General features: G+C 39.4%; 2 protein-coding genes across 6 annotated transcripts; one reads left to right on the top strand and one right to left on the bottom strand.

The window, feature by feature from the left end:
• The first annotated feature begins 178 nt into the window (after positions 1-178).
• LOC124287946 (cell wall protein IFF6-like) lies at positions 179-11365 on the top strand. 2 transcript variants are annotated; one of them, XM_046724439.1, is made up of 4 exons: positions 179-306; positions 6556-6678; positions 6981-8789; positions 9468-11365. In XM_046724439.1, exons 3-4 carry the CDS (start codon positions 7438-7440, stop codon positions 9850-9852), a joined length of 1737 nt encoding a protein of 578 aa, XP_046580395.1. In that variant the 5' UTR covers positions 179-306; positions 6556-6678; positions 6981-7437; the 3' UTR covers positions 9853-11365. The 2 variants fall into 2 exon arrangements, with proteins under 2 accessions (XP_046580395.1, XP_046580394.1); XM_046724438.1 differs by having other exon boundaries at positions 180-306; positions 6981-8988; positions 9271-11364.
• Positions 11366-13102: 1737 nt separating this feature from the next.
• On the bottom strand, positions 13103-22625 carry LOC124287947 (serine/arginine-rich splicing factor 7-like). Of its 4 annotated transcripts, none has more exons than XM_046724440.1 (5): positions 22477-22624; positions 16669-16883; positions 16258-16512; positions 14359-14472; positions 13103-13653 (listed from the first exon to the last, which is right to left on the bottom strand). In XM_046724440.1, exons 2-5 carry the CDS (start codon positions 16875-16877, stop codon positions 13590-13592), a joined length of 642 nt encoding a protein of 213 aa, XP_046580396.1. In that variant the 5' UTR covers positions 16878-16883; positions 22477-22624; the 3' UTR covers positions 13103-13589. The 4 variants fall into 4 exon arrangements, 2 of the variants coding, with proteins under 2 accessions (XP_046580396.1, XP_046580397.1); XR_006901346.1 differs by lacking the exon at positions 13103-13653 and adding an exon at positions 15005-15393 and having other exon boundaries at positions 22477-22625; XR_006901347.1 differs by lacking the exon at positions 13103-13653 and adding an exon at positions 15011-15393 and having other exon boundaries at positions 22477-22625.
• Positions 22626-24341: the final 1716 nt, after the last annotated feature.

The following is a 24341-nucleotide window of genomic DNA, read 5'->3' as shown; positions in this document are numbered from 1 at the left end:
AACAGTATAACGTTCAAGCTCAGTGTCTGTCGATCTGGGAATAACTGATAAATTCGTATGCGTGCGTGCGTGCGTGCGTGCGTGCGTGTGTGTGTGAGGACCTACCCGTACGTCTACTTTCAGTTTCTACTTTCGTTTTACATTGTGTGGCTAATAATGTGATATTATCACATGATAGTGATTTCAGGTCTAAGAATAGCTTGGGTTAACCTACCCAGATTGACGAAGGTGTGATCCTTGCATCCAAACGTTTCTGAGACTGCCAATGGTCACACTGTGATGTGAATCACCGTTTCAGAATGTCAGGTAGGTATTTCACAAAACAAGTTTCAGTTCAGAGTTCAGTGTCTCTATCAGAGGTATTGGTATTTTGTCTTTCAGATAAGCACATAATGGCGAAGTATTGTTGACACAGTATGTTTTGAACAGTTGGTTTCATTCAGTTGTAAATGTAGGCTATTTTCAGCCATTTTGGGGTTGATGTATGTTCAGGTCACATGAAACTAGGGGCGGCGGGGTATCCTTGTAGTTAAAGCTTTTTCTAGTCACGCTGAAAAAACGGGTTCGATTCCCCACATGGTACAATATGTGAAGCCATTTTATAGTGCCCCCCGCAGTGATATTACTGAAATATTGCTAAAAGCGGCGTAAATCCGCATACACTCACTCATTAACATGACACTACAGTTGGTTTGTGTCGATTGATCAGTAGTAATGGTTAATACTAAGTTGTATAAGCTTTTTGGTATTTTGGGTGATATCCTCTGTGAGAAAGGTTCTTCCACAATGAAGGACTGTGGAAGTGCGTGGGCATACGTGCATGTGTGTGTGCTTGTATAATGTTGTAAGAAAATCGGCCGAGAGAAATCCGGGTAATATTATAAGCCCATTCAGACCCAAGGCTATGGTAAGAAGTCACTACATGGGTCAAGTGGACATGTTTGTTGATGATGTTGTTTGCGTATATCGATGCCCATGATGTTGAGCATCAGATTATCTGGCCCAGACTCAATTACCTGCATGCCGCCATCATATAGACATCGCTGAAGAACAAATACAGAAACACGATCGCCTGGCTGTGTGATGAATCCAAGTATTGTCTGTCTGTCTGTCTGTCTGTCGTTGTGCGTCTGTCTCAGCTAACGTTGTCACGTTGTCAAAACGTTGTCACAACGTTATGCTGTTGTTGTTACGTTATTCTGTGGACTCCCAGGGGCGGATACAGCTTTTTCAGAAAGGGGGGGTGCACACTATTGAGCAAAGGAGGGGTGCACACTTCATTTTCATGAGAGTTTCAATGGTCATTTAATAAACTTTCAGGGCAAAAGGGGGGGTGCGCACCCCTGCACCCCCACTCTGGATCCGCCTATGACTCCCATTTACGTTGTCACAATGTTGCGGCCTGACGTAGTGATACGTCATTGTTACGTCAAAAGTTATTTGATGGTAACGTACTTTAGTTGTTTTAACGTTCTATTTAACGTTAATTGTTGAACACTTTTCCTAGTAGTGAACAGTAAATATGGAACAAAGCAGAAATTCACTACAATGTTATTCGTCAATTTGCATATTGTTTTGGTCATGTGTTTTCTGAAGCTGTAGCTGAGTAGTGAAGAAAAAATCTCAAAGTGAAAAGATTTACAGACAACTCGTTATAAGAAACGTTGTTATAACGTTGTGAGAAGCCCAAAGCATAACGTTTCCTCAACGTAAATTTGCAACAACGTTGTGACAACGTTGTGTCATAACGTTACCAACCTACAACCTTCCCACAACGTTGCGGAAACGTTGTGTGTTAGCTGGAGCGTGTGTGTGTGTCTGTGTGTTTCAGATGAATGTGTGTCTGATCTCCTATTTACGTACGTGTATCTAAGTCGTTGTGTTTATCCGTGTGTCATGCAGTCAGTCAGCTGTAAATATAGGCTATGTAAAGCTAGTGTCTCTTTGTCCCTTGTCCCATGACACTCCAGTTTGTTTTCTCAAGAGGGGTATATATCAGTAGTTTTATAATGTGTCTGTTCATCCGGCAATCAGCCAAGCGTATGGCCACTTGCCAAGTTTCCGTGTGTTCATTGTTTAGTACATAGAGATTACTAAACGAGTGTCTGTCAGATACCATTTATCTTACAACGAGTTGTCTCAAAACGTATTTAACGAGCGAAAGCGAGTTAAATACGTTTTGAAACAACGAGTTGTAAGATAAATGGTATCTGACAGACACGAGTACAGTAATCTGTTTCTTACACACCATAAAATCGCACCATTTTATGGTCGAATACATTCAAATTTCATATTTTCTCATCGTAGCTGCGCAATAATACACAACACAACGTTTATGAATGAGTGACGTCACCTGGCTTCCTAATCACTACTCATCCCCATGGTGACCCTCCACAAAAAAGTTTCTGCCACCTCTTCGCATCATAAAGGCAATAGTGATCATGAAAACTAGATAACATCACAGAAAGTTAATTAAATACTCTTAAAACGATGATGTTACCGTGCAAATGTGGATGATTTTAATTCTTGCAAGCAAAACATATTTGAGCATGTGACGTCATCGTTATCGCTTGGTTGTTGTCGTCATCGGAAGATTGTTTCGGATATCTCTGCACATTTGGGATCTGTACTTGTGTACCAGTTTCTGTTCAGTGTTCCCCCGTCGACCGGAGCCAAAACTATTGAGTGTGTGTAATTAGGTGCACCCAATGTGCTTGTGACATTGCTGAGGTTACGTTCACTGTCAGTGGGGGACTACTCTTCTTCGCCACAGCCTTCTCGTTTTCCCGAGCCAGAAACTGCCACTTGGAATGTAATGGAATTTACGGAGTTTTCAGTATGAAACGTGAGTTGATTACATTCTGTATGTTATCAAGACATAAACTTTTCATTATCATGCGTCGGAGGAATGTCTTGAGCAATGACTTTTGTGTAGATAAACCGTTCCTGTAGCCTGCGACCTCGTTGTATCGCGGTACTTGACATATCCGTGATCGGAAATAAAATGGTGAACTTTTAAGGCCTATTTCATTATTAAATCCGATTAAGATGACATTTAATCAACGCATTTGTGAAAAAAATATTATTTTAACTTTGATAGTGTTTCAGCGAGAGCCATTAGACGAGCGAAACCGGTTAATATTTACCAAAAGAGAGAACTCCGTCGTATCGCGGTAAACACTAAAAGTCGGATTGCAAGGCGAAATAGGGGGAAAAAATGAAATTGCTTAACTCACCTTAATGTGAAATGAGTTGAGATATTTTTTTGTAATCCAAGGTGCACCAATCTGTACCCATTATGAAATTTTATCCAGGGAATTCACCAAAATATGAATGCACAAATGTTCAGTATTTCTGTTTGCATAATTATGCACACATTGTGGTCAAATTCAACAGAAAATGAGAGTTGATTCTGGAACTCCATACTGGCGTGCAGCACGATAAACAGACATCCCACTCTGGGTGGCAGCAAATGCATGTTGCAAATTACTTGGATCATATTGTCTTCTTACCTTGGCAGAAAAATTCAGCTTTCTTTTAGTTTTGCTAAAATCCTGCAAAAATATATTTAAACAAAATTATAATTCATATAATATATATAATTTGTCGCTGTTACAATATTGAACAAAAAAAGAAAACAAATATTTCAGAAAAGTCATATCATAAAAAATATATCATTTCCATCATGTTTTCTTAATATTTATTTATATAAATATTGTTCAATTTTTTATTTTAGGCATGATTTCAACCCTATTTCAATGCAAAATATCATTTGAAATAATGTTCATATGAATAAATAATTATGTGTACAACAGTATAATAAAATCCTTCCTAAATTTGTCAGAGTGTGCAAACTCGTTTTCAGTGAACAGGGATAATTTTCCGTTTTGTGTCCTTATTTTGATTACAACTTTTGGTATTCACCAGTAGATAAATATAGCTCATGACGTCATTTCCGCTACCTTATATGGCAACAATAATATGCAGACGACCTAGTTCAGATCGAGTGGGAAGGGTCACATACTACACGTAAATATTACAGCAGGTATTTCATGGATGGGGGTCAGACAGATTCCCAAAGATTCCTGAGTTTAATGTTAATATTTCTGCAGGGTAATACTCACGAACATTCGATACATCCTGCTGGTTTCCAAAAAGTATGCAAGCGACTGCCGTCTGGCTGTCGATTTACATATGCAAATCACCGCTAGGAGGCGTGTCTCGAGCGGAAAACCGGAAATACCGTTTGCCGCGATACCATGAATGCCGCGATACAACGAGGTCCGAGAATGTTCGATTGAATAGAAAAGACGTGTGCCGCCATTTGCACTCATGAAACCTTGCAAAACGTTCCATGTTGTACATTGTTTCAACGAGTGTGTTTTGGTTCTGATTGTCATGAGTGAATTTGATAACATTGCAATCACATATCTCTCGAGCTGGAAGTGGGTCTTCATCATGTGTATCAGTGAAACATGTCATCTTGATCAATGCATCAAAGAAACAACGAGGCAAATCGATCTCACAATGGACAGGCACTGACTTTATCGTGTCAGGTATATTTGCAAGACGACACATGACACTTGTCGCATCTCTCCAGTAAAAGTACCTGTGTTGTACATTTTGAATTTCGAAGGGAATCAAGGGCTTTATCTCTAACGGTGATTTTCACATAATTGTTTACACAGGTATCACTGATTGTTGGAGCCATTTTGAATTCATGACTAAGAATCAAAAGTTTTAATAAAAGGAATTAGAAAATAAATAGATTCGTGTTATATTTATTCTACTTGTGACTCATTGTATAAATACCTGTTTATGTTGCAGTCGCGAAAATAACAGGTAGGTGTAAAGGGGTATTTTTTGCACGAGTAACAGATTTCTGTTCGATTGAAGCACGAGTAACTTATCAATGAATTTTAATCAGGAAAGTAGTCCGTCATAACCTGACCCTAGGTCATCACCATGGAGTAGCCAATCACGGGATTAGAAATCGATCTCACACATATGTGTGATACCAGTTTTCTCACATGGGTTTCTCACCCACGGGTGTGTAAGAAACATGATAATTACCTAGCTGATACTGTTTTTCTTATGTGAGTTATCCATCCAATGACTGGCATAGTTCCAGGGTGGATTAGGTGTTGAAATTTTAAAAATATTTTGTATAAACATAATGGGATATAAAGGGTCTGTGTGTACAGAGGGAGAGTATGAATACATAACACGTTTTTAATAAAAGCATTCACCCGATGAAAGAGCATGAATTAGCTCTGAAAAATCGTATAAAGAATAAAAAGAAGTTGTTATCCATAAAAACGTGCCATATATTCATGTTCGTCCAACCTCTAAATGCCCTTCAAAAACTTTAAGGGGAGAGTACCGACTGCATGTACGAGTGTGTGTGTGTGTGTGTGTGTGTGTGTGTGTCTGTGTCTGTCTGTGTCTGTGTGTGTGCCTGTGTTTTTGCCTCACTGTGAGTGTCCATGTCTGTGTTTACATATTCTCATGTGTATATTCTGATTGTTTAAATATCAAATAGTTTAGGTGTTTAAGTTTCAATATCGTATAACAACCTGAAAAAGACATATCGTTATTGCGTTTGTTTAGTCTCATACTCTTAAAAAACAGTAGGGGAACCTGAACTTTCAATTTGGATAGGAAGTATTAGCGTTAACAACCTTTCAAAGACAGACATGTTATGAACGCACCACCATTTTTCTTTATCGCCACACCTAAACAAAACGCATGGGATGCACGTGCACAACACAGTAGCCCCATACACGTGCATAGGGTGTCATTTTGGATTTTGACGGTTTCCAAGAACGTCGATAAACCACTGCATAGGCGGATCCAAGTGTGTGTGTGTGTGTGTGTGTGTGCGCGCGTGCGTGCGTGTGCGTGCGTGTGTGTGTGTGCAGGGGTGCGCACGCCCCTTTTGTGCTGAAAGTTTGTTAAATGGCCATTGTAACTCGAGTGAAAATGAAGTGTGTACCCCTCCTTTTCTCAATTGTGTGCAACCCACCCCCCCCCACCCCACCCCTTTTCTCAAAAGCTGTATCCGCCCCTGTACTGTAGACCATTAATTTTGGCATTACACAGTTGTTAGTGTTTGTTTCCAGCCGTTTTGTTTGTTTGAAAATGAAAATTGTGCACATGCAAATTTCACGCCATACACCAGTCATCTTTCAAGAGCGATTACTGTACAAACAACTATGGTCATAAGGAAGTGCAAAAGGTGGTGCACTCTAAAAAGTTCATTATTATCATATCAACATTGATTTATTTCCCTATTTTTTCAATCGTAAATTAAAAATGAAGTTCCCCTACTTTTTGGAACAGTATAGTTATTTACAAGCCGACGTCATATCGTTGTAATATCTGTGAGTTCGGCGTTATTCAAAAAGCAGAAATGAGCTTCATACATTGTACCCGTGTGGGGAATCGAACCCGGGTCTTCCACGTGACGAGCGAACGCTTTAACCACTAGGCTACCCCCACCGCCCCGCACCATTCACTAACTGACATGTGTTCGTGAGATGTCTATATTTGCAGGCAAAACGCAATGGGTGAAAGCTGACGGCACTTTGCTTGATGGAAAGGAGGCAGAACGGGAACTGGCTAGATTTGATGCTGAGGGCATCCTCAGTGAGCTCGGCCTGAAGAAAGGAAGTGCGGGTATACTATCAAATGATATTAAATCTCAACTTTTGACTATGTTATTTCATGTTTTACAAGTAACAAATATGATTTTGGCAGTTACAATCCTGTAGGATTGACATTTTAAAATGAATCGTATATAAATGATGTTTTAGTCCATTTAATTATAACAGAACGCGCGGAAATTGGTCAAAGGGTATATGGAACATAATTTCCATAGGGTTTGGTTTCTTTACTCTCACACACACACTCACTCTCACACACACACTCTCAGATACACACATGTGATGTATCCGCTCAAACTGCGTTCATGTTTCCAGGATCAGTGGCCAAGGAGAGCAGTTCTACAAAAGGTGACACATTCAAAGGACTTGGGCAAAGTCTGAAATCTGCCACTGGACCAAGAACACCAACAGGACACGATTCATCTCCTCATCCAGATGACAGTCCTGGATCTGATATCCCCGGAGCAACCAGTCAGATACACCAACTCCAGACCGGTACTAGCCATCAAACAAATAGAAGGCGTAAGTCTTCTGTCATCGATCAGGCAGAAGATGCAGAGTTAAAGAAGAAGATTGCCGGCGTCAGTCCTCAGATGAAGGAAGACGCGCATCAAATTTGGAAATTCTCCAAAGATGTGGAGAATGGAGTGTACCGTTTCAGCTTGGATGTTGACAGTCTTTGGCAAGGCATATCCGAACCTTTTTACTCATTCACAGGAAAATCAATGAAGTTACCAACAAGACTCTGTCCTACATCGAAACTGGCGAGCACATGGTGCAGACAAGCCTGGACACTATTGAGATGTGGAGTGATATGACTAAAAATATCCAAGGAGCAACGGAAGCTCTCAACAATGTTATAAAGGACAAGGCTGGAGAAGTAACTGGATCCTCTCGGAATCTCAGTGATCAAGCTCAGGGACTAGCAGAATCTGCAACTTCAATTGTTGAGAATCCAACGTTGAACCGCGTGGCTGACATGTCTGACATATCTCTCGTGATAAAAAAAATGTCGGGAACAGTTGGTCACCTCAGCACAACATTCAACAGCCTTGTTGAGGACATGTCAGCTGACATACAGAAGAATATTACAAGTTTCTCAGACATGCTTATCAAAGCAGGTGAGGACAGTGGACTTTTTCGCTTCATCAAAGAGGCAGGACATGAAATATGCGAACTTTTGAAGAAGATTCTGGCAATCATACATTTCGTAAAGGAAAAGATAAAAAAGTTTCTAGAAGTGTTCAATGGTTTAATTGACAAAGTATTCACTTTCCTGGGCAAGATTGTATCAGTGATACAAGATGTCCTTGGCCTTGACATGGAGTTAATGAAAGAAGCCCTAAAGAATGGGACAATTCGAGCAGCTGATGTCAAAGCTGGGAATGTCAACTTTGCTTTGAGTTCTGAAGTGAAGACAAAGTCATCAACAGTCGTCTCGGGAGCCAAAGTGACAGCAGGCAATGTCTCTGCAGTGGGCAAGGTTGTCGATAATTCAAGAAGTGGACACATTGAAGTGGCTGCTGTTGATGTGAAGGCTGGTAATGCCGACGTAGCTCTGATGCGAGAGGGCAAGATCAAAAGGAACCTAGCTTATCTGAAAGGGGCAAATATAAATGCAGGAAATGCACGAGCAACCTTGGTGGATGATAGAGAAATTGATTCTGCTGTTGTTGGGGCATCTGCAGCTGAAGTCAATGTTGGCAATGTTGAAGCCTTTGGACTTGGACGGAAAGGAACACACAGGCATACAACAGCTCAGCCAAGTTTCAGTGCAGGTAATGTAGCTATCGGCGTGAGAAGAAGCAGAGGTACCAATATTAAAGCTGGTCCGCAGTTTTCTGCTGGTAACATTGACTTAACTATTGGGGCGCCTTCAGTGTCGAATTTTCTCAACCAGTTTAGACCTGGGCATGGATTTGCCAACTTCACAATACCATTCCTTGGTGGAGGAGCAGAGGAGGCAGGTGGAAAGTCTAATGGTGGGAAGGGAAATGAGATGCCATTAGAAACTGCAGGAGAATCTACCTATGGATTACCAAGAGACACGGTAGAGTTTGGGGATAGGCTTCCCCAACATGAGGACACTGGAACAGGTGGTGTACACTCAGGTTCAAACAAGAATGGAGCGACTGGAACTGACCCTGTTCCTGTTCCTGGGTCTGGTCCTAGTCCTGGCTCTGGGGGCAGAGGCAAAAGTACCTCAGGAGCCAGTGCTGGTGGTACCGGGAAAGGGACTGGCAGGAGCAACACTCAAGAATCACATTCAAGAATAAGCACAGCCTCAAACACTCACAACTTTGGCACTGAAAAGGGAAAAGATGCGCGAAGTCAGTAATGCTCTCGGATCAGGAGTGTATAAAAGCGGGGATGAAATTGGGAAGACATCAGAAGACGATTATCAAACTACAGCAGTTTCGAATTCAGTTGCCAGGAGGGAAGTTCATCAAACGTCTGGAAAGAAGCCCAAAAAGGATCCAAAGAAAGAAAAAAGGGCAGATGATCCTGGTCCTGATTCTGGTCCTGGCCCTGGGTCTGGAGGCAGAGGGAGAAGACCTTGGGAGCCAGTGCTGGAGGTACCGGCAAAGGGACTGGCTGTGGCAACTCGCAAACATGTAAACGTGGACAAACTGGACAAACATCTATTTCTATATCCTCTTCGAATTCCTTGCTGAACGAATCATCTGACAGCCCATTTTCCCCAAAACAGGACAGCAGAGGCAAACCATTAGGTGAATCAGGTGAATCGAAAGGAGTCAGTAACTCTCTCGGATCAGGAGTGCATAAAAGCGGGGATGGAATTGGGAATACACCAGAAGAAGATTATCAAACTACAGTAGCTTCAATTGTCAGGAGGGAAGTTTATCAAAAGTCTGGAAAGAAGCCCAAAAAGGATCCAAAGAAAGAAACAAGGGCAGATGAAAAGGACAAGAAATACAGTAAAGAAGAGCTCAGGAGGGCATTGTTAAAGGAAGGTCAAGAGGAATTGGGTTCAAGTGTGGAAGCTGGTGAAGGCTGTACAGGAGTCGGTAAAGAAACGAAAGCCACAAAGAAAACTCATATTAAACCCAAAGCTAAACCTTGGGGAGAACATGGCAACATCCATGGATTCAGTACTCTTGGTACCGAATGCGGAAAAGAAGTCAAGAAACTGGGAAATCGTATTTACGGTTTTGGGGATGAGTGAACAATCGGACAGTTGACGCACATCATACTGATTGTGTGATTGGTGTAATAAACTACCAGCAACCAGAGGTACCAAACTCAGACATTACATAAACCTTCGTTACAGCAAACGTTTAACATCTATGTGTTTTGATTTTCTGTCGTATTTTGGTCGCTTTTTATTTTTTTGCTTTCTTTTGCTTTTGCTTTGGTTGTGTGTTTTTTCATATTTGTTTGTTTGATTTTATGATGATACAAATTGATATTGTATAACCAACAATGAATAATACGGTCACCATTATATTGTCACAGTGTTTTCATACGATCGAGACACAATAGTTTTGATGAAATATCCTTTCTCTATGCGCTAAGTAAAGAAAGTAAGGAAACAATGTATATGTATATTCAGCAAGTTATGAATACCATGTTTAATGAACCGCAAAAGAAAAATGATGTTTCAAAACCAAATGCAAAATTTTGTACTTAGAATGTGGTGTTTTTATTATGATTGCACCGTTTGTTAACATGTTTTTTTAATCCGAATTGACAGTTATTACCAACATCTGTGTGTTTTCTGATGAAAAAGCATATCGACCAAACGTGCCTAAAAGACTGACGTGGTAAAAGGTGCCGTATGACATTTGTGAAAATGAAAATGCACGTGCATATCGTGACAACCCTTCCAATGAAAGCGAGTCTCAAACTCGCCTGGAATCATTCTTGTGTTGACACAATCGCCATACTTAAGAGTTACCAGAGGAACCAAGCCTTGGCAAGTTGGCCAGATTGCACAGAGGGTAGCCAATCATTTCAATGTTCATGTTTGGACAATCTACCGACTGCAGGAACGGTATCAGGCCACTAACAGCATCCAAGACCACCCACGCAGTGGACGACCTGCAGTTACATCACAACATCAACATCGACAGATTGCGCGCAGCCATCTACAGGATCGCTTCACCAGAGCCAAGGAAACAGCTCGCCAGACCATTGAGACTCACACGAGAACCATTAGTGCCGATACAGTGCATCAACGTTTGCGCGGAAGAATCCCCTGCTGTCACAGACCCTATCGTTGTCCTCTTCTCATCACTCCTCACCCAAACTGACTGCAATGGGCAACTCATCATCGCAGTTGGTGTAATTGACAATGGAGAACTCTTCTTTTTTTCTGATGAAAGCCGATATTGTGTTTCGACAGGCGATGGCAGAGTGAGAGTACAGCGAAGACGTGGGGAACGGCTTTCAAATGCGTGTATTGTTGAAAGAGACTCGTGGGGTGGTCCAAGCATCATGGTGTGGTGTGGAATCGATCTGAACTAGAGTTGACCCCATGGTGTTCCAGAATCACAGTCCAGGATGAGGAAATGGCGTGACAGCTGCTCGCTATAGTGACCAAGTCATGAGACCCCACTTTGTACCACATTTTGAACGCCACAGAACTCACACCTTCCAGCAAGACAAAGCTCGTGCTCACACTGCCAGAGCAACACTGGACTTCCTAATGCAACATGGCATCCAAACCCTACAAAGGCCTGCACTCAGTCCGGATTTAAGTCCAATAGAACAACTTTGGGACGAGATTCAAAGAAGACTGAATGACCTTCAACCAAGGCCGACAACTACGGCTGGACTCGATCAGGCATTTCACAGAGTATGGACCCAACTGCCTATGGCCTTCATCAACCGGCTAATTCATTCCATGTACAGACGACACAACGACGTCATCGATGCCCATGTCGGCCACACAAGATGACTTTAAGGTATCTTAGTGGTACCATATTTGGTGAATTTGTTTGTGTGAACTCTAAATGTGATTCCCGAAAATGGGTTTACCATAATTGTCAAGTTTGAAGGCAATCCTCTGTTTTGATAATTAATTAGAGCGAATTAAAGTGTGTGGTTTAAGAAATCTCTACCGGTGTGGCGACAACACTCTTATCGTTACAACAGACTGAAATCATACCATTACGATACAATATATTTTGCATAAAACATCTTATTGTTCCTGATTGCAATAACAAGTGTGAACTTTCAAATTATCCTTAACTATTTGTCTTTTGTAGTTGTGAAGTTAAATTACAGGCATAACCTTGTCCGAGCCCATGACTGTGGTATCCCATAGGCTGGCAGTCTGGTTGCAGTTGCGTTGGACTCGATTATTTACAGATCACCGCCAAATAGCTGGAATATTGCGGAGTGGGGTGTCAAACAATGAACTAGATGGAAGTACTGTTATTCAGAATGGCAAACCATTAATGATAGATGCATTATTTGTATCAAACATTTGTATCATTGTTTCAGTTTGAATGTGTGTGTGCATGCATGCTAGCATGTGCAGCTTTTGTAGCCATCAGAACTGTCATTGGTGGAGTAATAAAATTCGCAAAAACAACTTGTTCTTAATTCATCATATGGTTCATAAAATCCAACAAGCATTTTATACAGCTTTCCCATTGGGCTAAATGTGTTGTCACATGACTGCAAATGTGACATTTGCAAGCGTATGTTGGTCAATGGTTTGACCCTTATACTCGAATAAACTCATTCTTCAGTCAACACTGAACTGTTTTTCATCAATTGTGACGAAGACCTGCGAAATATCAACAGAATTTAAGGAATGTGTCTAGTAGGTTTGAATGTTGTTTTCGCCTGCAAAATAGCTTTACCACAGCTCTAAAATGTATGCAGAACTTCAGTACATCCCCAAATATGAATCCTGCAATTGGTACCTGTCATTTTCCATTAGGCAATCACCTAATGCCCAATGTCCATCTTAGTAGCAAGGGTTACGTTTCAGTTGATATGCCATGAGTCAAAGGCATTGCCTTCCAGAACACACATGGCCTACTGATTATATGGCAATAGTAAAAGGGAGACAACTCCTCGCCTAAAGCAGCATACACCAATATACCAGTTGAACAATTTGCCTCCTAGATTCAGAATGCAAATACCAATGCTGTTACATTTAACAGTACTTCAGTTGCAACATAGGAATGGATTTGTAGGCAGGAAAAGGAGCCCAATTTAGATACCACTCAGCTGTGTATTCCACACTCCATGCATTAGGAGCTGTATTCCAAACACTCAGTGCATGAAATGGAAGACAAAACCAGTCAAACCACACTGATGCCAAATCTAGCCTCTTTAACACCAGCATATTTGTAAGGCCAGGAATAACAGCCACATGCTATTGCAAATATACCGGCCTTGCCTTCAAAAACATGTCTTACAGCCACTAAACCATGTTTGCATCACAACAAAACAATATATAAGTACACAGAGGAACCTTTATTAAATGGAATTCAATACATCAGATGGTACACTGTATGAAACTCTTGTAAAATGACAAAAGAAATGACAATGAACTAAAGACAATGACAGGGATGAGACGTTAAAAAAAAAGTAAGTCAAACTGTTCAACATACACTTTTCAATTACAGAAGTATCATCAATCCTAACTGTTGGAATTCAACAGAACACATTTATGTTCTGTTCTGTATTTGTTCCAGCGACAGGAGTCATTTCTACAGAGAAACTGTTCAGCATCCTACATGTTGTCAATCTTTGCAGCAATCCTGATTCAACTCTCTCTCCACAACTTTTCCTTGCATTGTCCATCTGGCTGTTCCAACATCCAATAGTTAAGTACTTACACCTAGTTTCCGTTACAGAACAGTAGCAATGATATACATGATTGAACAGTCAACAGTTGTTCTGATTGAAGGACAATATTGTGCAGCACTCAGTATATCCTTCTTATTCTCGGTCATCTTCATGGTCTCGGGAGCGTGATCGAGATCGGGATCGATCCCGTGGGGACCTGAGGAACAAGATACGGAAGATGGTCAGTTCTTCATTCAAGTGCAAATGCAAAACTTTATACTCTATCATAACAATGTTCCTGACAGCTCCCCATGGTAGCAAAGCCATATGAGAAGCAATCACTTGGGCAGAAATGTCTCTTCAGCATGGTTTGAATCTCGAATCTGTCCATATTTCTTAGTTTGAAAGCATTCGTGGGTTTAACCAGCATGATAAACATCTGAAAAGTGCATCACTTCAGGCTTTCATCTCACATCAAGCCGACACACTATGATATAACTTGAATACTGTTACGTAGCATTAAACTCAACTCACTGTACGTTTAAACAAACCCAGCAAGTTTGTGTAAATATATTTGTTCAGTTTTTGATAGCAATAACATGGCAAGGACACATACAGGCTCACATTGTACCTTCAGTAAGATAAGCAGGCAGGCAGACTACCCCAAAAGCAATCGGTTTCCATCTGGTCAGGAACATCATACACTATTCCTCACAATTCACCTCTTATCATCCCTGCCTCATGTATTGTTAGCTGTTAACATCTGTTTGACCAAGGATGGTAACAATCTCGACAGACTAGTTGTTTTCACAAAATCTAAAAACCAACACTAATTTGACCTGTGAAGTAGTGGGTTCTACCTACACCCAAAAAAATTTGCTTCGGTACGATCAAATGAAGACAGAGCAAAACATGTATATACCTGCTCCGACTGTGGCTTCGGCTGCGGGAATATCTTCCACCTCGGCTGCGGCTACGGCTCCTACTACGGCTCCGGCTGCGAGAGATACTCCTTGATCTAGAATGTGATCTAGACCTGAAAGTATATCAGTCGTTTGCTTTACACAATGCAAATATAGTAAAAACGAAAACAGCCTGTTTGGATATATGACATACTATAATATCTCAATGGAAGATTAGTTTTGTGTGTAAATATAAAAATTTGGGAAGCAATTTTTTAGTTTACTCTTACACTTCACTCACCACAGACCAAAGGTCACCTGAAAATAACTCTACCAAAAACAATCCAGGTAACGGGACTTAGAAAATATGCACCATTCAATTTAATGTACATTTTTACACTAACATGTAAGCTGAAATGCAAGAATACATGCAGCACCAGATTTAACTAACAAATATAAGAAAAAAATAACCGAAAAATTGTTTTACTTTAAGAACTAATTCTTGGAAGGAAATTAGCCCAAAAGTGAAACTTTCAAAAAGAATATTACTTTGGACATTATTTCATTAAAAAACAAAAATATCGGGTGATGAATAGTCTTTGCCAGTTAGGAAAGCAACCATATCTTGTCTTATATCAGATTTATTCTCGGCAGCTTTAGACTTACGCTTACAGCAGTCATGAATTTCTAGATAATGGACGTGTATGTCAATCGATCATCTCATTCAATCATTGGAACGCAGCAGAAATGATGTGTTGACCCATTCTACTGTGCATGATAGAAGGATGATCATCGATTGTGCTTGTTGTTTCGAGATCTATTTGACGCTTGTCTCAGGTGAACTGAAGGAGATGGTCGAATTTTGGGCTGAAATTGTTGCAGATCGAGTTTCTCTCTGAGTGAAGTCACCACGAGGGGATAGGGTCGTAATTTCAGCGATGGCTGATCACGTGAGAGATATGTGAAGTCTAGAAGTCGGGGATGAAGGTTGATATCTTAGTCTGGTGGAATGAGCGATGATTCTCATCAGAATCGTAAGTGGAAGAAGGGAAAGTCTGCAATGCAGTGACAGAAATAGGTTCACTATAACATCAAATATCAGGACTGTATATCACATCCCATTCACCAATTTTAACATATTATTAAAAACATTTCAACACTTTAGAATTTTATAACACGTAAAAGTATTTATAAACAAAATATATTTTTGAGTATCACATAAAGTAGGACTTTAATGCATGAAATGAATTTTCCAATCTGTTTTTCAGGAAAACAGTCACTGTGATACACTGATTCAATTTTGTAAACACAAAACAGGTATAAAGCAGTATTATTATCTTTAGTCTAAATATCTCAGTACTTCTACATAACATATCTTAGCCTTCAGAATATTTTTGCTGAAATGAGAAATAAGCAGATAAACTCACATAGCAATCCCAAATCTGACAAGCAAGTAAGTGCGAAGTAAGAGATCATCCAATAAGCATGTCTCCATTTCCACCATGACAGTACCAAGTTGTCACCACTTTACAAACCCATTAGCAGCTTATAAACTCCAAACAAATATCCACCATAATTCCATGAACCCTCTTAAGAAACCAATAGCTACAACAGCTACAATATAATTTCTGAAACTAGAATTTTATTGCAAATAAACATTTCCCACAGTTGAACATGTTTTCCTCTCAGCAAGCTTGATTCCTCAACACTAACAATTTTGCTAAGAAAATTTGAAAGAGGATTGACAACCCCATCAAAAGCATGGTTCATGTAACTATGTAGCATCATGATTGAGAACACAAGTTTATGGACAGATGAATGTCAAACATAACAAGCAGGCACTGTGAAAGGACAAATTCAAAATGTACCCAATTTCTAACCAATTTTGAAGCAATTGTTTCAGACTGCACAAAACCCACCTTGATCTCTTGGACCTTCTGCGGCTATACTTGTAGCAGTCATAAGCATAGTGTCCTCGGTCTCCACACTCATAGCATCGGTCTTCTGGGTGGAACTGTTTCCTGGGACGTGGAGGTCCTCGACCACCACCACCACCACCTCCACCACCACCACCACCTCCGCTGCCGCCGCCACCACCACTGCCTCTCAGCCATGGTTTAGGGCGCACTTTTCCAGTGGAGTGTTCAACACGCACTCTTGCACCACACACAGTTCTGCAACAACCAAATCACCTCACTGTTTAGCAGAGATAATGCAGCAATTAAAACAAACTGACATTACAGTTGCTTATGGTCATGCTGACTGCTGGTGTAGCACAAACAAACAAACTTAATGAACATTACTCAAACTGGATTGTTTGCACTACTCACGTTCCATCAAGTGCTCTCACAGCATCCTCAGCATCCCGTGGGTCTTCAAACTCAACAAAAGCAAAACCTGGGGGATTTCTTGCCACCCATACATTTCGTAAACGTCCGTAATAACTGAAGTGGCGATCTATTTCTTTCTCAGATGCATCTTTAGGCAGGTCTCCAACATAAATCTTCGTGTCTGTGCCTTGATCCCTGTATCTTGACATGATATGCTGAAACAGCAAATTAACCATGTTCTAGAATCAACTAATGAACTTAAGCAAATCAAACCATCAAAACAAATTTTAAAAACACAAATGTTTGAGTGAGGAAATGTTGCTCTATGAAATTACAGAGATCTTGACACTAAGCTATCTTTATATTACGAATACACTGAAAAGTGCATCACAAATGTAAAGATGTTTGCTATGTTATGGGAATGAAAACTAATATATTTTGCTCATGCTTTCACTATCAAACAACTGCTGTCTGATGCAGCTGTGCTAAAATCGCCAGCTCCATCTGGATGTAAGTACGGAATATCAGGAATTTTTTGCCATCTACCCATGGTTACAAAACCATTTGCCAATGAATACCGGCATATCTTTTGTTTTGAAATTCACTCTAACAAGGAATGAAAGAGTTGGATTTACTCCAGTTTTAGTAATATTGAAACAATATGACAGAAGGCCACCTGAAATGGACTTCACATATTGCATCCACGTGGTGAACCAAACACTTTTACAACTCTGCAGTAGTTCACTTTACTGGGTGCATTTTGCTGATATCACCTTGAGGATAGAATTCACTTTGCAAGCTTCCAACTTAAAGTTGAGCTTGACTAATAATTAATGGTGATAAGGTATTGACGTGAGTGAGTGAATTGGGTTGATGCCGCTTTTAGCAATATTCCAGCAATATCACAGCGGGGAACACCAGAAATGGGCTTCACACATTGTGCCAATGTGGGGAATCCAACCTGTCTTCGAACAATTTAACCACTAGGCTACGCCACCACCCCAATAAGGTATTGAAAGTGTGGAAAATTGAATACAAATCAAGTATTATGATTAAAAGGATACCTTACAACTAGATACACTTTGTGCCTAGCAGTGACTAAGAGTTAAAACCACTTTCAACGAAAATTCAATACTGATCAATAAAAGTAATTTTTTAATGATATTTCAACTAATAATTCAAATAACTTGACGTCAAAATATAGTGACAAAATCTGAAAGAATATGCGAGAATTCTACTTCACCGTTAATCCTTATTTTAGCATTTTCACACCACTTCTACTGTCTCTACGAGGTAATGTCCATTAACAACAGCACAGGTATTGTTTAATCAGCATTCGAGAAGTTGGTGTGTCAATAGTAAAGCATACAACTTTATGGACAACAACTCCTTGTGTATTGCACAGAGTGAGGGTGTAAGAATCTACACTGAATCGGCTTTCTATGCAATAAACAAGAAGTTGTTATCCAAAAAGTTGTGTACTTTATTATAAGCACCAGTATTGTGACTTTCTTATGCCACCAAAACAGGTAAAGTATGGGTCATTTTTTTATTGAATGCCTGTGTAGGCTAGGTAGAACCAAAACTACATGTTGTTTGCAAAATGTGTTATAAACAGATGTCCTACAGTAAGAAATACAACCAAAAAGCAAGAACACTTGGATCAAAATAACTGAACGATGGTGAGTGGAAACTTGCTGATTCATCAAAAAGATAACTACACATCACAATGATTTATTGAATGTGGATGCTTCTTCCAACAAATATGTCCACTACATGGTATTGGTAAGTGGGTTTTTGTCATTGTGTTTGGGGGAAAAGGGGAAGTATTGCACATTAACCCATTCAACACCGCAGGCCGCTTAAGGAACACCGGAGGCCGATTAAGCGACCAGGCAGTAGTCACGTCAAAATGAGACGAAATTTTAGGAACCTACCTGACTTATGATTCATATATTAAATCTATCACATTTAACAATGTCTGAAAACACTTATTAAATTTAACCCTTTCAACACCGCGGGCCGCTTTGCCGCCACAACGCTATGAGTCCCCAGACACCGGAGGCCGCTTTTGCCGCCAGGCAGTAGTCACGCCAAAATGAGACATAATTTTAGGAACTTACCTGACTTATGATTCATATATTAAATCCATCACATTTCACAATGTCTGGAAACACTTATTAAATTTCAATTGATCATATATTATCGGCAGAATTAAAATTATAAACTATTTTTCGCGAATGTAATTGAAAACAACGATTCTCGACACATGCTTCGAGCCGGGTCCACAATAACATTGTCAAAGTGCAAAGTAACGATGGTTCGAGGAAATGATTAAATAAATAGAATAAACTAATGAATAAAATCAACAACAGCATTCATAAAAGTTGTCAAACGCATATATAAAATTACTTTTTCCATCTTTTGTGCGATCATGTAATGCAAGTCAAATCACTGACAAGTGACATCTCGCTCTCGCCAATTTTCACCGACACGATGTTTAATGCGAAAATATATGCATGAAGCATTTTGTCACAGGTCATAACCTAGCACGATACGTCCAATAAGTCCTATAATTTACGATATGTAGCGCATTTCTTGCTTAATATGTTCAGAATAGCATTATTTTACCCAAAACTTTCGCCTAAATCGAAAAGATTTCGCTTTACGAGGACGGTATCCATTGGCGTGTAATATGATTGGCTGCCTTAGGTCACGGTCTCGATTTTGACCAATCACGACCCTTTATAGCAGACTGTAGCTTAAAAGCGCCATTAGAAACCAATTTTTATCCAATAAAATCGCTTCTTACAACTGTGAAAATACTCGCAAGGGTTCAGTGATGTTGTTGATGTTCAGAGCTTTCGAACGATACCCGCATCAAACGATTCGCCCCCATGTTATTCATATAATGGCTTCAAAACGGAGGTATTTTCCGTTGTTATGTCATGTTACCGAGCCGAAAGCCACAGATATCGGGAAATAGGCTACCATACATATTATTTAAGAAATCTTTTATAATAATTTTCTGATTACGTAAAAGTGAAAATATTAAAGAAAAGGCACGGGCATGTTATGACATGTCACAAATGGAAAAAATCGCCTTTAGTTTTTGCTTCTTTCGTGGTTTATCTGGACGCTATAAATGTAAGCTTGCATTTTCATTCAAAATAATTTTATTTAAGTTGTAGTTGTATTATTTGAATAATATTATAAAAATAAACTTCATATTTATCAACAGTAGGATTAGATCTTTTAAATGGTGTATGGGATGTAGTAGCAATAACGTTTTGCAAGCTTATAATTTCCTTCATAAACATAGGCTTCATCTATGACCTCAGAGTCTCTGGGAACTCGTGTCATGGCAGTGAATGCCTCTGGTTGACTGGTGTTGAAAGAGTTAATCCAATAAAATCGCTTCTTACAACTGTGAAAATACTCTTGGCAAGGGTACAGTGATATTGTTGATGTTCAGAGCTTTTGAACGATGCCCGACATCAAACGATTAAGCCTGCATGTTATGCATAATGAAGCTTCAAAACGGAGGTATTTTCCGTTATGTCATGTTACCGAGTGGAAAGCCACAGATATCGGGAAATAGGCTTACCATACATATTATTTAAGAAATCTTTTATAATAATTTTCTGATGACGTAAAATGAAAATATAAAAGAAAAGGCACGGGCATGTTATGACATGTCATGAAATGGAAAAAAATCGCCATAGTTTTTGCTTCTTTCGTGGTTTATCTGGACGTTATAAATGTAAGCTTGCATTTTCATTCAAAAATACATTTATTTAAGTTGTAGTTGTATTATTTGAATAATATTATAAAAATAAACTTCATATTTATCAACAGTAGGATTAGATCTTTTAAATGGTGTATGGGATGTAGTAGCAATAACGGTTTACAAGCTTATAATTTCCTTCATAAACATAGGCTTCATCTATGACCTCAGGGTCTCTGGGAACTCGGTGTCATGGCAGTAAATGCCTCTGGTTGACTGGTGTTGAAAGAGTTAAAGAGACAAACAAAATCAAACTAGTGATGGTGTAAACATCTATGAAAGTTGAGTCTCTGAAACGTCAATTAAATGTATGACTTGTTGTCATTTGGTAGTTTGTACCAACTTGTTCAGTTTAACATTTACAGGGACTTGGAGATGAAATTAAGGAAAACTATGTAGAAAGTAAATGAAATTTCAAATACGATATCATAGAAGATACGCCCTAGTCTAAACCCTCGATGTTTGTGTGCAGTTAATGAATCATTATTTGAGCACAAAATGCAACAAAAGAGGAATTTATCAATTATGATCAACGGTGCCAATGACACTCCTAGGCAACACCCTACCAATGGACAATCAAAAATAATTAGTCATGAGCACCCAAAATATTTCTGCACACGCACAGTTGCTATTTCCTCCACAAACCTGAAAAGGAATTATCTAACATTGCATTGGATACATTCAATATAAAAAAAAGAGGTAGCTGACCCATGACATTTTCTACAACTAACCTTAAGGATTGGAACAGGGTGCTTGACTGGCAAATGATACCTAACCCCAATGATCGTAAAGGGTTACTTGATCACAATTGGGTAAGAGTTCCGCCCATAACCCCCACTTCAAATGTATTCTATTTATAAGGATTATTTCAGAGGTTTAGGGTTAGGTTTAAGTTATTTTTATTTTTTTAAATCTATTCTTAGTCATAGAATGATTATAAAAACGGGGTTATGGGTGGAATTGGAGCCACTTTCTTAGGATATGGTTGGGCCTAAACAACCCAAAGCAAAACATAATGTACAGTCATGGTGGGACATAAGTATTCGTCAGTCGACAAAATTCTCATAGACTTGCATGTTATTTTAGTTTAGCTGTAATAATTTTCATTAATTCAGTTTTCGTTATTTGGTTGTCAAATTTTGCAGGTTGTTAGGAAATCATCTTGGTCACAGAAACATAATCCCCATGTAATGCTCCTTCAAGTATTTTCCGCATTGTAGTTACATGAGCAACATATACACAACATTCTGTATTCTTTCCCTCATGGGATATTTTCAGGATTATTAGCCATTTTCAGAATTTAGAATGGGCCTTTGCCCTTCCATCAATAGTAAACTTCAAAATTTTAATGGGCCATTTTGTATTCTAATGTGCAAAATGGCCCATGGCCACTGTCCAATCCCTGTACTGGGGGCTGTAGTGTAAGTCTATGGAAATTATGCACAGTGACGAATACTTATGACCAATGACTGTAACCTGAGGATGGCAAAGTTAAGCCGGATCTGTGAGTAAACGCCAGTTGGCGCCACAGCAGGCAGGGCACGTTATTCTTCACTCCAACTCTCCCTTCATTTTAATGAGTCTACAAACGCGAAAGACGGATTTTCTTGCTTCGTCCGCTGTGTCTGATTGGGCACGGCTAACGTGGCCGTTTACCCGTGGTACGACCAACACAAACCATTACACCTATCTAATCATTTTCATACGATCGCATAATCACACGCTTCCATCCAAAACTTACAAATATGGTGTGGAAAACGTACATATGGCATGCAATTCTCTTGTGTTCGGCCAATGTGTAAACAAATATACTCGCAACGTTCAACAAACGTTCAAGACCACCAACCACTCAAATTACTGTAATCAAAACTCAATCCTCTTTACAACTAACAAGAGAAATATATAGAGAATTTGCAGCAATCAAAATAAGGGCTTCCATTTCAATTTTGATCGCACAGTATTACATTGTGGCAACATATCTTTTTTATCACGCATAAATAATACTTAACACCATTTCTCACCTCCTGTTCTTACTTCGACGAGTAGAAAATGGCGACAACCAGCGTGTTACCCACAGTGCACCGCGAATCAATAAACCATGCGAGTCACATTATTTGGAAAGAAGTAATGTCACAACTCGCAAATCCTAATTATAACATACTACTCTAATTTACATGTGAAAAGAGACAAACATGCTAAAAATATCATTTTAGCAAGAAAGTGAGACATTCGTGTAATATTTCCCTACAACAAATAACATTTCCTAACCTGTCTCTTAATCATCTGGGCCCGGTTGTTATTTTCTTTACCACTATGGATATAAGATAGAATATTACAGTTTCAAAGGTTGACATATCTAAAAGGTTGACCGAAATTGTTGTTTACCCTACTTCTCAAATATCAAATGATATTCGATGCATAAAACCACGCACAGTGAAGTTACAGAACACACATGCGTCTTTGTATGGTAGGTTCGATGCGGTATTATAAGTGTGATCGTGTGTTTATGGGTTACATAAATGCAATAAATTTATTCAGTATTTTAGCTATTATACTTTTGATTTGAATCGATGAATTTCACTGTGATAGGTTATGTCAGAATCAGAGAAAAACTACCCAGACAGCATTTCGACGCTGGCCCAACGTTGGTAATGATTTTCAATGTCGCGGTCGTTTTTCCTACGTTGACCTAATGTTGGGCAAATTTTTAATATTGTTTTATATCATTTGTGAAAAATATGGCCTTGAAATTTGTTTGAACTAAATTTATTCAGAAACATTTTAGTTATCAGGCTACTTTGGTGGTTTTGAGGAATACAACAGACATTGATCCAACGTTGGGCTCACGATGTTTAGCCAACGTTGGCCCGACCGTCAAAAGACGTTGGGCCAACGTTGACATCCAACGGACCCAACATAGTGACAAGCATCTATGATAACTGTATGTCTCGAAATTGGTCCACATAAGTACTATTTTCGAGAGACCAAAACACTAATTATGCATGTGTGATGAACATTCTGTATCTCGAGAGTCGTGTACATGTACATTATTTTGTATTTTACCCATATTCACTTTCTCATTTTAAATGCAAACAGATATTTAAAATTAATTTATATATTTAGCTTCTACTGAAGGGGACGTTGTCGGCACAGTTACTATACGTTTCTGTATACAGAAATGTACCCAGAACAAAGTAAAAACGAAACCGTATTTAGTTGTTCCAATTCAAATGACTGCGAATGGCATTGTGTATCGCGAAATATTCGTTACTACGTATGCTCGTTTCTCACATGACGCGGGGGCGGTGGGGTAGCCTAGTGGTTAAAGCGTTCGCTCGTCACGCCGAAGACCCGGGTTCGATTCCCCACATGGGTACATTGTGTGAAGCCCATTTCTGGTGTCCCCGCCGTGATATTGCTGGAATATTGCTAAAAGCGGCGTGAAACCCAACTCACTCACTCTCACATGGCGCATCTAATACAACTCATGTTACTGTTTTGACAGTTCCGATCATGTATGTATTCTGAAAATAGTTTCCTATAGAAGATCTAAAGACAATGACATTAGTGTAGCTATGTGCGATTATTGTTTAAGTATACCAGAAGATGAGTATCATGTGTTAAAGAAATGCCCTTTATACGCAGCGGAAAGAACTCACTACATACCAAGTATCTATATTATGAATCCAAATAAACAAACATCTACATCTTCTAAACACTAAGAACCATAATATCATACTCCGTAAACAATGTCCATTAAATAAAAAACTTAATCCAAATTATCATTTTCTACTGTTGGCCTCGTGTCCACATTTATGAAATAAACCTGTCTGTCTGTCTGATTTATGTGTTCTGTTTTTGGGCCGGGTACGTTTCTGGGTACATC

Source organism: Haliotis rubra, unplaced genomic scaffold, assembly GCF_003918875.1.
Source record: "Haliotis rubra isolate DU_JTF1 unplaced genomic scaffold, ASM391887v1 Scf409, whole genome shotgun sequence".
NCBI lineage: Eukaryota > Metazoa > Mollusca > Gastropoda > Lepetellida > Haliotidae > Haliotis > Haliotis rubra.
This window is presented reverse-complemented; position numbering and strand designations above follow the sequence as displayed.